Raw genomic sequence first — 15254 nt, forward strand, 5'->3', positions numbered from 1 at the left:
CTTTAGGGAATGGACAAGAACCAGTAGGTTGGCTTTCATGGTTTTTCATTAATAGCTCATTATGTTGCTCGGCTACAAGAAGATGTGAGATAAGTTCATAATACTTTTTGAATCTCATTTCTCGATATTGCTGCTGCAGGAGCATATTCGAGGCATGAAAAGTGGTGAAAGTTTTCTCCAACATATCATGATCAATAATATTATCACCACATAGTTTCAATTGAGAAATAATTCTGAACATAGCAAAATTATACTCACTGATAGATTTAAAATCTTGTAGCCTTAGATGAGTCCAATCATAACGTGCCTGTGGAAGAACGACCATCTTCAGGTGGTCATATCTATCTTTCAAATTATTCTACAGTATGACTGGATCTTTAATAGTGAGATATTCCATTTTCAGACCCTCATCAAGGTGATGGCGTAGGAATATCATTGCTTTGACACGGTCTTGGTTTGATACTTGATTTTTGTCCATGATGGTGTCTGCCAGACCCATCGTATTAAGATGAATTTCAGCATCAAGCGCCCAAGACATGTAGCTTTTGCCCGATATATCCAGGGCTACAAACTCAAGTTTAGAAAGATTTGACATTATTTAGAAGAAAAAAAAGTTCGTACCTCTGATACTTTCAAAGTATTTGCTCGAGATGGCAGAGTCTCGCGCTGATAACGTGTTATAAAATAAAGACTGTAAAGTAAAGACAAGTATAGAGAGAAACTGATATATTATCCAAACTTCAAACTTATGTACATATTGAACTGAATTCTCCTCTATTTATAAAAGAAAGGAAGCTGCTACTGCAAGCTGATGTATAAGCTGCTACTGCAAGCTGCTGTGTAAGCTTATGTGTAAGGTGCTACTCTAAGCTGCTGTGTAAGCTGCTACTGCACCAGATATAGATAATCTTCTACTAGGGGTAATATTTATCCATAACGGAGTACCGAAATGATAAGTTTCTTCAGGAGGCTTATTTCTAATAAAATACTAAATAGATAAATATATTTACGGCGGAGTCCCATATGGACAAGCTTCTTCAAAAAGTTTCTTTCCAATGGAGTACTAAATGAACATCCATAATATAATATATTCACAAAAGATTCGAAGTTGTTCAAGGACCGCGGCAAAATATAAGGGTACGATAGGTAAAGTGAGACAACTCTACAGTGTTAATTATGTATTATCCCTCGCGACAGCATTAATATTTGTTAGTTAAAAGGCCAAATAAGGAGTATACGTAATTCAAGTGTATGTCATAGTTATACTTTGCCAACATCAATATTTTGTCCAACCCACCATATATTTTGCAGCTTCTATTTACCTCCGGTGTCTAAAACAGTGGCATTATTCTCTCGATTCTTCCCGTTAATAATTCAATGGGGTCAATGCTAGGTGATTGGCCTTCTTTTGACCCTCACAATTTCAGCCAGCTTCGCCCTTTCGATCCCTCCACCCCTTCTGTAAGCACCCTTTTTTTCCTTTTTCAATTTCTTGTAAATAAAAATTCAATCTTGATATTACTAACCCCTCTTTCCACTTCTTTTTTGTGAATTTTCCATTTTTTTAGCTGATTATTACTTGACCAAGTTTTGGTCTATTTGTTTTATGCACAAAAAATGAGTTCTTGGGACAATTTGGAGGTGTTTGTTGATGTGCATTTGAAAAGCTCAATCATGATTTGTACTAACCCCCTTTTTCCTATTCAATTTCTTTGTGAATTACCCATTTTAGCTGATTATTGTTCGACCTGTTTTTGCTCTGTTTGTTTTATGCACACGCAAAAAAGGAGTTCTTGGGACAATTTGGTGTATGTTGAGGTTATCTTATGAAAACATGTGCATTTTGAGAAATTCTTCATTTGTTGCGAACCCCTTGTTAAGAAACTCTAATTTGTCTTAAAAGATCAATTATTTAGTATTTGTAATGAAATGGGTCCTATTTGAGCTGAATGAATATAGAGAATTTGTATAACAGCTAGTGTGAGATTGGGATGTAGTTGATTGATTGTCATTTTTTACGCGCTCATGTGGCGTTCTGTTATTAACAGTTGAAAATAGTAACTATATATCAGATTTTGATCTATTACGGCATTGATTATTAGTATGCACTGCTTCTGTTACTGTATTTCAGTTATTTTTACTTTGAACTCAGACTGACAAATATGTAAGAGGCAGCAAAAATGAAAACCATAACGTTCTAAGACTGTCTAGATAAGCTATACAATTAGTTTTCACTATAGTGTGTTAGTAGGAAATGTTGTGCCATTCACTTGGAGCATTGGAGCATCGGTAAAGTTGTTTTCGTCTGACCTATAGGTCACGGGTTCGAGCCGTGGAAGCAGCTAGTAATGTTTACATTAAGTTAGGTTGTCTACATCACACCCCTTGGGGTGCGGCCCTTCCTCGGACCTTGCGTAAACGCGGGATGCCTTGTGCACCGCGCTGCCCCTTTTTTAGAGCATACTCCAGAACCTGTCCTCTAGAGCCGTATATTTTACAGCACTGGGTTTATGATCTACCTTGTGAGGATTTTAAAGCTTTAGATGCAGAAGATCTTGCATATTATTCGAAGTGTCTATTATCCATAATGGACTTTTTTGCGATTATTGTTGTGTATTGAATCTGGTCTCCATCTTTTACTGCCCTTTGTTTTTCCCCACTCTGGTAGTTATCACAAAATTAGAAAGGTAAACATATGGAATGTTTGATGATAAGGTTACTTGGCTAACTCATAGATTGGAGCTCATTATGTCTCTCCCGAGGAGTTGCGTAAAGTGAACTAAAATTTTATATTCCAAAGGATATAGAACCCTGCGTATGCACTTCAAAATCTCTTTAAAAATTATTATACATCAGCAAACGTGTTCCGTGATGAAGTTACTCGTTGGTTAATCTTTCCAGATTGGTTTTTAGTAGCTGGAATGCATATTCGTTTTTCTTTTTTTCAATTCGGACGATACTATTTATATATCTTATTATCTAATTCTATGTTCTTTCTGTTGCTAGAGAATGACACCCGTGACTTATCGTCCTACTCATGATAGGACTCTTCCGCCACCAAATCAAGGTAAACCAAGAAAAAGAATTTTCTTTGTTTCTTAAACATGTTTCTACTTTATACTTGAAAAAAAAAGGGCAGCCCGATGCACAAAGCATCCCGCGTTCACGTAGGGTCCGGGGAAGGGCCGCACTCCAAGGGGATGTGATGTGGGCAGCCTACCCCGATGCAAGCATTAGTGGATGATTCCACGGCTCGAACCGTGGCCTATATGTATTAGGTGCTCTCATCCTCTACCTTTATCAGGTAACTGCATTTTAGTTATATATAATTGCCTAGAATACTAATTCCCCTCCCTAAGTGAATGGTGAACGGAATAACTGAATCGCATCAGCTGCTATATCTGTTGGTCATGCAGCCTGTCTCCTCCGTAGAGTTAAGCCAGTCGTTTCTTGAGGAATTTGAACTTCAGTTTGTTTTACTATATAAGTTGTTGCAACCTCGGAACGTTTTTTGCCAGAAAGTCTCTGGTTTGTAAGATATCTTTTGATTAGGTATTCTACCTTTTCAAGACTACTGGATGTCTGGATGTTGACAGGTTTATGAACCTGCATCTTGATGTTTGGATCGATTAGGATGCCAATAGGCAATGAGTCGTATATGTGTATGCGGAAGCCCCAACTATGCCTTTGAAGCAAATAGTGCAGCTCTTCGCTTTTTTCAACAACTACAACAACAAACCAGTATAATCCCACAAGTTGGTATAGGGAGGGTATTATGTACGCAGACCTTACCCCTACCTAGAAAGTAGAGAGGTGGTTTCCGATAAACCCTCGGCTCAAAAAAAGATGAAGCTCTTCGCTTTTCTCCTATGGCTATATTTAATTCAAGGCTCCTGTAAATGGGGTTTTTTTTTTTGAAGGCTATAGTGCAAGTGAACTAGCAGCAAATAAGTTTTGGAGTGAAATTGTCTCGACAGCTTTAATAAGAGCTTGTGTGTTTTAGTTGCGTGTGTTTTGCGATATTCAACTGTGGTGAGAAAGCGTGCGAAAATATATTGCAAATATTTTTTGTGAGAATTTAACTAAAAACAATCTAACTATTCTTCTCTTGTTAGATTGGTTGGTGCTACTTTTAGAAATATAACTTGCACAGAGAAGTCCCAGTTTGTCAGATTCATGTCCTTTTCCTTTTAGAAAATCGTAGTTTAACTCTTTAGGGGTCGTTTGGTACGAGGGATAAGGTGTGAGATTAAATATATATATATTTTTTTTTGAAAAGGTAACATAAGGTGTGAGATTAAATTTATATCGTGTGTGGTTGACGCTCTGGGATAAATTTTTACCGTCAACCAAACATGGTATCAATTTAATCCCAGACTTAATCCTGGATATCATACATTATCCTATCAAACTTGGGATTATTTTAATCCTAGGTTGCAATATTTGGTACATATATGATATATCATAGCTGCCAATAACTATCTAATGCATGGTGATATTATAGGTATAAATTATAAGGATGCACATGTGCATCAGCTAATGCCTTATACTGATAATCATCAAAACCTATACGAACGTGCAAGTTTGTTGGCTGTTTAGTTTCTCGTGCTTCATCATCAAGGGAAAGCATACTAGATATGAATTGTATGAGCGTAAAGCATACTAAAATCATCCATTTTTGACTCAACTATCTTGATTCTCACTGAACATATCTTATTTTCTTGCATTTGAATTGCCAGTTATTAGTTCAGAAGCCAAAAATATACTTCTGAGACACTTAGAGCAGCGTGCTGAAGAGAAGGTTAGTATTCATTTCATTTTGACATTCATTCTTGTTTCTGTGATGGATATTGGCAATTTGTGAAAAGAAAAAGATCCAAATTTACCCCTTTACTATATGGAATATCTTAATTTTACCCTCCGATATACCTTTTAGGCCATCCACACCCTTGCCAGTTGCCACTAGCATAGCGTCTCGTACTTGCCCTCGACTTTAACGGAGCTTCAACGTGGATTGGGTGAATACCACATGTTAAAGTACTTCGGAAAAAGGTTTATATTTACTCCTCTACTTTTGACTATGCCTTCAAATTACCCTTATACTTCATGTTAGAGTTCCTTAAGTCAAGGACAAATAGGAGATGATTTGTTAATGGCAAGGGTATGAATGATCTGAAAGTATAACGGAGGATAAACTAAGATATATCATATGGTAGAGGGGTATATTTTTAGCCTCTTCTCTTTGTGAAATGTGTTTTATTCTTTCATGGTTCTGAATGTTCTTGGCATTGCAGTTGAGACCGAAACGTGCTGCGACTGAAAATCTTACACCAGAGCATGGATCTAAGCATCTTAAGGCATCCATCTGAGTTGCTTCTCTTTTTGTGCTACTCCTGGGGCGGGAAGAAGATGAGAAAATGCCAAGTGTGACAGTTTCAAGTCGGATGGTACACAACTTGGTTTTGAGAAATGACTTCTAAATAGGTTTGACGTCTTCGGGTTTTCTTCATATTTCTGTAAATATTGTTTTAATGGCAGAGATGCATGTTGTTGTAAAATTGAGAAGAGCTTGTTTGCTTATTGCATATATCAATGGAGAAATGTACATTATTGAAAGTGTTGTTGGATGAGATTTCTTGCATGAGCGTTGAAGGTAGCATATGGATTTTTGGTAGTCTTAGATGTGGAAGAATTACTTGGCGTTCAGAACTAGTCTTGAAGTGAATAAATAAGAATGAAGGAAATGAGACGATTCTTTCTTGAACTATATCATAAACAGATCTTTTCCTCGCACCAATCACAAGTTTTTCTATTCCTCTTGTATATCGTCGTAATGCCTTTAGTGTTAGGTTTTGGATAGGGCTTTTCATGTCATTCACATTTAGGTCCGATTTTATATGTATTCTCTAAAATCATCCAAAGATATCAAATAGGGATTAATTTGAGCACACACTATACGATTAACATTTTAGATTATGTTCATGTGTAAGTTGCTTGGGGAGTTTAACTTATCTCCAACTTAGGCATAATATATTTAATATATTTAAGATTTGATCAACTTCAAATAAAGACTAAGTCAAAATGCTTGATGATCAGTGACATAATTAACACTTCTCATCTGTTTCCCATTGGCTATTAGCTAATTGCTTATGATATTAGTTAATTAAGCTACCTTTCCCTTTCCATACACACATGCTCTAGCATTTTTCCTAGTCAGAAGTCTTCATTTTTGAATAGCTAAGACTGCTAGCCAAGAGGAAAAAAGTAGCCTTTGGTTTGAACAAAAATGTAAACTCCGCCTTTAATTGATGGAAAAATTACATGGTGTAACTAACTTATATACTGTATTTACCATACATAAATACACTTTAAAATAATTATAATTCGTAGCTACTCTTTGTATTTTGTAGCAAAATCCCAACAGTAAATACAGTGTGTGGAGTCACATATGGTGATACATATGGATCACTTTATTTCAGTGAATTGTACACGTTGATACAACTATTTAGAGAGAATTAGAGTCACATACAGTGATACAGTAACTATATGTATCACTATATTTTAGTATATTGTATGCGTTGATACTATCATTTAGAGCGAAAGAATACAAGTAATACAAGCTGGTAACAATTGAACAGTAGCTATAAATAGTAATCAGTCAAACTATAGCTATGTATGATAATTAGGCTCTAAACTATAGTGATTTATGAAAATTCCTCTTGATTGATCCTAGCGGAGGGTTCTTTTTTTGTTACCATATGCTCTTGTCATTATATTATGTAGATCAGCCCAAATACTTAGAAATCATTTAGGGGTCAATTGGTATTAGGAAAAGTAATCTAAGAATAAATTTATTATACAATATTCACTTAGAAGACTAGAAAAAGTAATCCATGCATAATTACTGCAATATTTGTTTGGTTGGATAATAAGAAATAAATAATCTCAACTAATAAATCATTCAGCGACAATATTATAGAATACTTCTATTAAGTTATGCAGGAATCTATCTATTATTGACGTGGAACAAGAATGTGTATATTAGTAAAGTATTGAAAGTGAAGCCTTAAAGTGGGTAAACCATCCATAACGCAATTACTTGTATCTTGTATTATTACTCGCTACATAATATTCCTTATAATTATTATTCACCATATAACAATTCCTTATTTATTATTCACCGCATAAATAATTTTTTAATTATATGCCTGGCTTCGATGACTAATTTGGGAACCAAATGACTCCTTAATATGCAAGTTTTTGGAGAAGAATTAGGGATGTACAAAGAAAATCGATAAATCGCACCAAATCGATAATCCGAGTCAAACCAGAAAAAAAATCCAATATGGTTTGGTATTGAAAAATAAAACCCGACCATAATTGGGTTGGTTTGGTTTTAACTAAAAAAAGTCAAACCGAAACCAAACCAATCCGATAGTACATTTATATAATTTTTAAAAATATTTTATACATATAAATATTTATTGTAATGTAATTTATAAATATTTCATAAACTTTTTCACAATTTTATCTTTTAACGTATTATTTCAAGTTTAGACTTATTCTTGAATGGTAAATAAATTTTATAGCCCATAAATGTAATAACTCAAACAAAGTTCAAATAAATACTAATGCTAACAAAAGAAATTCAATTCAATATTAGGAATGACGAAAGTGTTGGATAATTATTTTAGTTTTACATTAGTTTATAAGCTCTATAATTTTTTTCGTAATTGAAAATTCGAGGTTGAAATGTATATGTGATATTGCTATAAAGCGCATTTTATTTAATGATAAGGTTATTAATCAACAAAGAAAAATGAAAATTCTTAAAAGATGAGATCAATTCAGAAGCCCGTATTTATTAGTTTTAAATATAGCAGACAGAATTCCATTGGTCTAATTTGGGACCTTAGGATAGATTTAAGGCTGGGAAACTATAAGGTCTCGTAGGAAAAAGATCCAGGGCCCCGGCGTCCAGCTCAGCTGGAGAGTTTTCAAGCTAACTGAATGCCTATCTGCTGCTAGTTCTCTTAGTCGAGGGAAACTCCCCTTTTTGTCTCATCGGAGTTATTTCACAAAGACTTGCCAGGGTAAGGAAGAAGGGGGGATCATTCGAGAACGAATTTAGCGAGACTAATATAATCGCATGATGAGCCCAAGTTACGGCAAAAATGCATAACTTAGTTTATCTTTTTCTTTAGTGCTTATTTATGTAATTAATATTAGTACTTATTAGATATACTTATTTTAGCATGACCTATATAGTATTTTTAGATTATATTAATTTTCATTATGGCTTATTAGTTAGCGATATTTGTTTTATGTAATTTTATTATTTTATCTTTGTTATTGGATATTTTAGTATAATGTTATGACTTATCTTATATTATTGTGTTAGTTTTTTGGAAAACACTTTATATAGTTGTATTTTACTAGGACTTAAGAAATATTTGGAGCACAAGTTATATATTTTAGGCTATGAAGACTTTACCGGGAAAAAACCCGAAAATCCGAAAAAACCCGAAAAAACCGAGAAAAATCGATATTGAAAAACCCGACTTTGTTGGTTTGGTTTGGTTTATAAATATAAAAACCCCACACTATTGATTTGGTTTAATAATTGAAAAATTCGAACCAACCCGACCTAGGTACACCCAAGAAGAATGACAGGAAATGTAGACCCAATTCTTGGAAGCAGTATGTAAATTGTTACATGTCATATAAAGGATTGACCAAGAATGGTTCTGGAAATGGAGACCCAATTCTTGAAAGCAATATGTCATGTGGGGAATTGACTAAGAATAGGCCTAGAATAATTTAAAGACACTGCTAAAAGAAGTCCAACATTGTCCAAAATAGTTAAATTTCTGACTAAGATTTTACAAATGTTGATTGTCTAACTTTCAGCTCAAAGTAGGGCAGCACTCCTAGATCTATATTGACCTTACAAGAAAATTTTATTAAAATCACTCTGGTGCATGAAATATTTTGCGTTTATTAAGGGCGGAAGTAGTATATTATTACCGGGTTCAATTGAACTCATAACTTTTAATACTGAGTAAAAATTTATGTGTAAAATTTATTAAAATTGCAAAAATAATAGATATGAACCCATAACTTTAAAAGTTGAACCCATAAAATTTAAATTCTGGATCCGCCTCTGGCATTTATGTATGGTCCGATAAAGGCATGCACCCTAAGAAGGTGTGATATAGATAGCTTACACTGATACAAGTACTAATGGCTGATTCCACGGCTCGAACCTGTAACCTATGTCACACAGAGAAAACTTTACCGTTGCTCCAAGGTTCCCCTGCTACAAGAAAACTTTATTGGTCCTACTAATTCGAATTTGCGCCGAATACATAATTCCACTAAAGGTAAAATACTTTCTGTCAAGATATTTTTTATTCGTAAGGTTCGAACCTGAAATATTTAATTAAGGACGGAGAAATATTCTAACCATTCCACCACACTTGTTTGCGGTCAAAATTTGTATATCAAAAAAGTGGGAGCCAAGCAATTTAACTTGACTAGAGGAAATTATCATAAAGAAAGCCATCCACATGTTCGACCATTTTCTCCTCTTATAATTATTAATTTGTTTTTTTCTTTTTTTGGGTACAAATTCAATTCATCTTCAATGAACGAACCAAAGGCTTACTTGCTTATTAATCACATGTTTTCCATTTTCCTTCACTTGCGTATGCTGCAAATATTCCTCTTGCTTTTAACGAAAGTAGATTAAACAAATTAAGAGTTTGGTCAATAATCGATTTTTTTCTCATGTTAATTACTTAAGAGAATATTGACCAAACATATTTTTTTCGTAACATAATTTGGACTCTGGTAGTTTTGAGCAACGTTGTATTTATTGACTATTTGATATTTTAGGAAAAACTCACTTAATTAAATCGTGTCCAGACTGTATTCCATGTTCTGCAAAATTCCTGTGGAAGATGATTGTGAACTAGTTGGACTTAGTCAGAGTAATCAAGTATGTAAAATTTTGTACAAATTGGAATACAAGATAATTATAATTTAAATTTGATCGATTCAATTTTCAATATATATATATATATATATATATATATATATAATGTTTCTAATAAAAATATTAAATTTAGTTGAAGGGGTGTAACCCTTCATTATTAGTTTTGGCAAATAAGTAAAATGAAAAACTTCAACGTGTTATGTATTGCTCCAATTAATTCAGTTCCAACTCTATATTTTAAGCAAAAACATATCATTTGTGTTTAAGAAGGCGATTACCATAACATCATGATTATAAAAAAGTATTTTAGCCTATTCCTCCATTAGTATTTTGATATGAGTTTAAATTTTGTACATTGACAATGTAGCTATCAAGTTGTCCTATAACAAGAGATAAATTTGTCATAACAAGTCTAATAAGATAGCTTGAAAAATAAAATAATAATATGTTATAACCAATTAAATTATACGGATAATTTTTTTTAATAATGTTAGTATAACTGAAATCCAATTTCCATTACGTATCTCTTTTGGGTTTTATAGTGACATTACTGGAAACTTTTTGAGAATGTATTTTTTAATACACTTAATACCCCTGTGGACCATTGCACGTACATTGCAAATTTTGAATACATACAAATTAAATGTCTATTCCTTTTTTTATTTTTTTATTTTTTTTTTGTAGATGCAATATTTGGAAATAAGGTACGATTTCCTACTTTTGTCTTTTAATTTATTGAAAAAACCACACAATCCCATAAAGATTGTGACTAAAACCTACAACGTAGTTAATCAAGAAAATACAATCAATTAACGAACCAGAATATTCTTATATTATCCATTTCTGTTGGAATCCAATGCTCATATTTGTTGGGCCGAAAATAAGAAGGCGTCCGAAGCTAATAAAGCAAATCTTGATGACAATCAATCAATTCCAAAAATATTTTCTGACATGATATTAGAAAATTCATGCTCCCAGTTCCAATTCATGTGAATGTCTTCGATTGGGCACATAGTTTAAGAAAGAAAAGAAAACTTTTAAAATATGTGGTCTAAAACAAACTATAGAAATTTGTACGTCTGAAAATCATCTCATGCGTAAAAGAAAAAATTTAAAATTGAATTATTACTAAATATAAAAATATGTTATTCTTTTTGGACCGATAAAAAAGAATGTCACGTAATATAACATATTTTCTTTTGTCCTAGAATTTTGCTTGGTAGCGAGGCAAGTAGGAAGATTAGAAAGGAAATTAATTAATTAAAATGGGATCATTTTCAGTTTATCACTAATGCGCTATTACCATATTGATTACGCACTAATTAAGCAGCCATATACTTCCAAATTAGGAAATTGCTTTTTAAGGTCTATGTCCTCTATTTCATGGAAATTTCTTTACCACAAAAAATAATGGAGTCAAAACAAATACTATTATAAATAGGTCCTCATTTCATGTCCATTCTACCAACTTAACATTTCAAAGTCTCTTTAATTTCTACCAAAAAACCTCAAGCAAATTAGCCCCAAAAAAATAAAAAAATTCCATTTTTTCTTGATATAACCTTTGATTTTTTTTTCTTAAGGATTTAGAAGAAGATGGGTTTCATTTCAGGCAATAAGAAACTCCTTTCAAAGATAGCAACAAGTGATGGACATGGCGAAAACTCAGCATATTTTGATGGTTGGAAAGCTTATGAAAATGATCCTTTTCATCTAACACAAAATCCTAATGGTGTTATTCAGATGGGTTTGGCTGAAAATCAGGTATGACAACACAGACTACTCTCTTTGTTCGGACTCTTCAAAAATACTGTCGGGTGTGGTGTCAGATCCTCCAAAAGCTAAGCATTTTAGAGGATGTAACACGGGCGCAACAATATTTTTGGAAGGTCCGAGTAACATAGCTCTCTTTCCTTTTCTTAATAACGGTGGTCGAGGTCAACTTTTTCTGTGTTCAACTGAATTCAGTATTAAGACACAGAACATAAGTATCTAAAAAACCTATAAAATTTCAATCCAAAGTATGAAAAATATATTTGTTCATGCTAAGATTCTCAAAAGTTGAACTCATTTAAGTTTAAATTTTGAATTCGCCTTTGTTGTCTCTTCGCATTTCTTGCAATTAACAATTTGTGTTTTCATATGATATTTTTGCAGCTTTGTTTTGATTTAATTCAAGAATGGGTAGTCAATAACCCAAACGCCTCCATTTGCACAGCTGAAGGAGCTCAAGATTTCAAGGATATTGCTATTTTTCAAGACTATCATGGCTTGCCAGAGTTTAGAAAGGTATATCACTTACGACAACAATAAATACGTCTCAGTCTCAAACAATTAAGTTGGGTCGACAATATGGATTTTCACTATCCATGTCGTCAAAGTCGGACCTATTTGTACTATTGAGGAATCACCGAACCCACTAAACTTTGATAGAAATCTTGTATATGCATATGTGTATGCCTTGAAAATGGTTAATTTAAATTACTTACACCTTAAATACTAAAAGCCTTTAGGGAGCACTAGTTGAGCAGAATATTGTGCCCCATCTCGTTAAAATCCTGAGTCCTCCTCTACGTGTCGTTACATTTGATTAATCAGTATTGTTCTTACCTTATTAATAATAATTTTGTGAATTTGCAGGCAGTTTCAAGATTTATGGAAAAAGTGAGAGGAGATAGAGTTATATTTGATTCAGATCGCATTGTTATGAGTGGAGGGGCAACTGGAGCTCATGAAACTCTAGCATTTTGTTTGGCTGATCCTGGTGATGCATTTTTAGTTCCTACACCGTATTACCCAGGGTAAGAAGTTGCCTTTTTTTTTTTTACATCATTTTTAAGGGGCTTAACGTTTTTATATACTGTCGGTGTAAAAAATTATACTATCATATCAATAAAACTGTCGTTAATAAGTGAAATTAATAAGCTAAAAATAAGATAGATAGCTTACTATAACCGTTTTCCTTTTAGGAATCATGATAATAAGATCCTCTACCTTTGAGGTCTAATTTTCAGTTATTTTGGTACTTGGACCAAGTAAATTATTGGTGTGGGACATGAATACAACTACTACTTTGCAAGAAATAGAGAATGTAGGTCCTCTAGTAGAACCTCAATAACTTTATGGACCTAAGTGACAAAGACCATAAAACAAAAGACAGTTCATATCATACTCACTTTTTATTTCTACATTTATATAAAGATGTTCGGATTTCGAGTCAAACAAATTACTATTTGACCGTAAACTTCTCTTATGTCTTTTAAATATTTTAAATTATTAATTATTGTGATTTATACTACTTTTTACGTAGTTTTCAAATATATAAATTTTATTTCGAAAAATTAAAAAATTCTATGTCCAAATGCATGTTTAAAACTAAAAATTTTGAATCTCGAAAAGCGAAAAGTATCACATAAATTGGGATAGAAGGAGTACTAATTTGAACCATTATGAATTATCTATTATCTGTCCCAAAAGCAGCCATAACAATCTGCTTAACTATTTTTCTGAGATTTAGTAGACTTGATTACAGAAGTATTTAAAAGTAATTTCTCATATCTATATTGCAGATTTGATAGAGATTTGAGGTGGAGAACTGGGGTACAACTTTTTCCTGTTGTTTGTGAGAGTTCCAACAATTTCAAGGTCACAAAAGAAGCCTTAGAATCTGCATATGAAAAAGCTCAAGAATCAAATATCAGAGTAAAAGGCTTACTTATAAACAATCCATCAAATCCATTAGGCACAGTCCTAGACAGGGAAACATTAAAAGACATACTAAGATTCATCAATGACAAAAACATCCACTTAGTATGCGACGAAATCTACGCTGCAACGGTCTTTAGCCAGCCCGATTTCATCAGTATATCCGAAGTAATGCAGGAAGTTAATGGTTGCAACGAAAATTTGGTACATGTTGTTTATAGCCTGTCGAAAGATTTGGGATTTCCTGGATTCAGAGTCGGGATTATTTACTCATACAACGACGTAGTGGTGAATTGTGCTAGAAAAATGTCAAGTTTTGGACTCGTTTCAACACAAACGCAATTCTTGATTGCTTCCATGTTATCGGATGAGATTTTCGTTGAAAATTTCATCGCGAAGAGCTCAGTGAGATTGTCACAAAGGCATGGTTTGTTCACTAAGGGATTAGCACAAGTTGGAATTAGTACATTGAAGAGTAATGGTGGCTTATTTTTTTGGATGGATTTGAGAAGACTACTTAAAGAGTCAACATTTGAAGCTGAATTGGATCTTTGGCATATAATTATTAATGAAGTTAAACTCAATGTTTCTCCTGGTGTTTCATTTCATTGTTCTGAGCCTGGTTGGTTTAGAGTATGTTTTGCTAATATGGATGATGAAACTATGAGAGTTGCATTGAGAAGAATTAGGCATTTTGTGCTACAAAGAAAGGGACTAATTGAAGTTGCAACCAAGAAACAATGTAGAAGGAGCAAACTTGAAATTAGTTTATCATTTAGAAGATTGGATGATTTCATGAATTCTCCTTTCAAGAACTCTCCTCACTCTCCAATGTCTTCTCCTATGGTCCAAGCGAGGACTTAATGGCGTCCAGATCAGCTTGCGTACATGTCGACTATTTCACTGAGCGTCCAGATCAGCTTATATACACGTTGACTATTTCACTGAGTACCTAATACATCGGTCTAATTAGAGGAGGGTGAGTTCTATAGTTGTAGTATTGATTGGTAGGTCTAATTACAAAACATAGAATGAAAGTTCATAGAGATTCTTTGATTTTTTTTGTTAAGTTTTTGCTTATACTATGATTGCAAGAAGCAATCAAATGGGCTTTATTATGGATTTTTTTAATTTGTTTTTTTTTTCTGTATACCTTCTTGTATAATTATAAAGGTGACTCAAGTTATAACCTGTTTTCAAGAGGCAAATGCAGAGGAAATCCATCAATTTTTTAGTAATAATTTCTCAGATGTCTACTTTTTGTTTTGTTAGTCTGCCATTGCATTTATAATAAAAATAGTTATACACCAGATGATTGTGACACTGTCAAAGTATCTCATTTCTTTATACTATATAGAGGGAGAAAACAGGAATAAAACAAAGCTCATTTTATACCGTTGATCTATCTGTAGAAAATAGAAAAGACCAAAGAGTAAGAAGCTAGGATGAGGAGAGCTTTTTCTGTTTCAATTGTGCTTCCAAAAAAATTTGACTAAGTATTAAGGCATTAGTTAGTGTTAGGTGTTTGTTCTGATTTTCTTACTATTTTTGA

General features: G+C 33.3%; 2 protein-coding genes across 3 annotated transcripts; both read left to right on the forward strand.

The window, feature by feature from the left end:
* Positions 1-1239: 1239 nt before the first annotated feature.
* On the forward strand, positions 1240-5616 carry LOC107778432 (DET1- and DDB1-associated protein 1-like). Of its 2 annotated transcripts, XR_012699572.1 has the most exons (5): positions 1240-1461; positions 3007-3067; positions 4740-4801; positions 4937-5052; positions 5295-5616. XR_012699572.1 is itself a non-coding variant. In XM_016598687.2 (4 exons), the coding sequence occupies exons 1-4, from the start codon at positions 1378-1380 to the stop codon at positions 5367-5369; spliced, it is 282 nt and encodes a 93-aa protein (XP_016454173.1). In that variant the 5' UTR covers positions 1248-1377; the 3' UTR covers positions 5370-5616. The 2 variants fall into 2 exon arrangements, 1 of the variants encoding a protein (XP_016454173.1); XM_016598687.2 differs by lacking the exon at positions 4937-5052 and having other exon boundaries at positions 1248-1461.
* A 5844-nt stretch (positions 5617-11460) lies between these two features.
* Positions 11461-14940, forward strand: LOC107778431 (1-aminocyclopropane-1-carboxylate synthase). The gene is made up of 4 exons (XM_016598686.2): positions 11461-11761; positions 12155-12286; positions 12638-12798; positions 13567-14940. The coding sequence occupies exons 1-4, from the start codon at positions 11594-11596 to the stop codon at positions 14564-14566; spliced, it is 1461 nt and encodes a 486-aa protein (XP_016454172.1). The 5' UTR covers positions 11461-11593; the 3' UTR covers positions 14567-14940.
* Positions 14941-15254: the final 314 nt, after the last annotated feature.

The sequence above is a fragment of the Nicotiana tabacum genome, chromosome 15, assembly GCF_000715075.1.
Source record: "Nicotiana tabacum cultivar K326 chromosome 15, ASM71507v2, whole genome shotgun sequence".
Taxonomy (NCBI): domain Eukaryota; kingdom Viridiplantae; phylum Streptophyta; class Magnoliopsida; order Solanales; family Solanaceae; genus Nicotiana; species Nicotiana tabacum.

What these genes read in the sequence shown, in the direction of transcription:
- LOC107778431 (XM_016598686.2), top strand. Translation starts at nt 11,594, where the DNA reads ATGGGTTTCATTTCAGGCAATAAGAAACTCCTTTCAAAGATAGCAACA. An exon ending in TGGGTTTGGCTGAAAATCAG is followed by an intron (nt 11,762 to 12,154) that starts GTATGACAACAC and finishes ATATTTTTGCAG; the next exon opens with CTTTGTTTTGATTTAATTCA. An exon ending in CCTACACCGTATTACCCAGG is followed by an intron (nt 12,799 to 13,566) that starts GTAAGAAGTTGC and finishes TCTATATTGCAG; the next exon opens with ATTTGATAGAGATTTGAGGT.
- LOC107778432 (XM_016598687.2), top strand. Translation starts at nt 1,378, where the DNA reads ATGGGGTCAATGCTAGGTGATTGGCCTTCTTTTGACCCTCACAATTTC. An exon ending in TCGATCCCTCCACCCCTTCT is followed by an intron (nt 1,462 to 3,006) that starts GTAAGCACCCTT and finishes TTCTGTTGCTAG; the next exon opens with AGAATGACACCCGTGACTTA. An exon ending in TCTTCCGCCACCAAATCAAG is followed by an intron (nt 3,068 to 4,739) that starts GTAAACCAAGAA and finishes TTGAATTGCCAG; the next exon opens with TTATTAGTTCAGAAGCCAAA.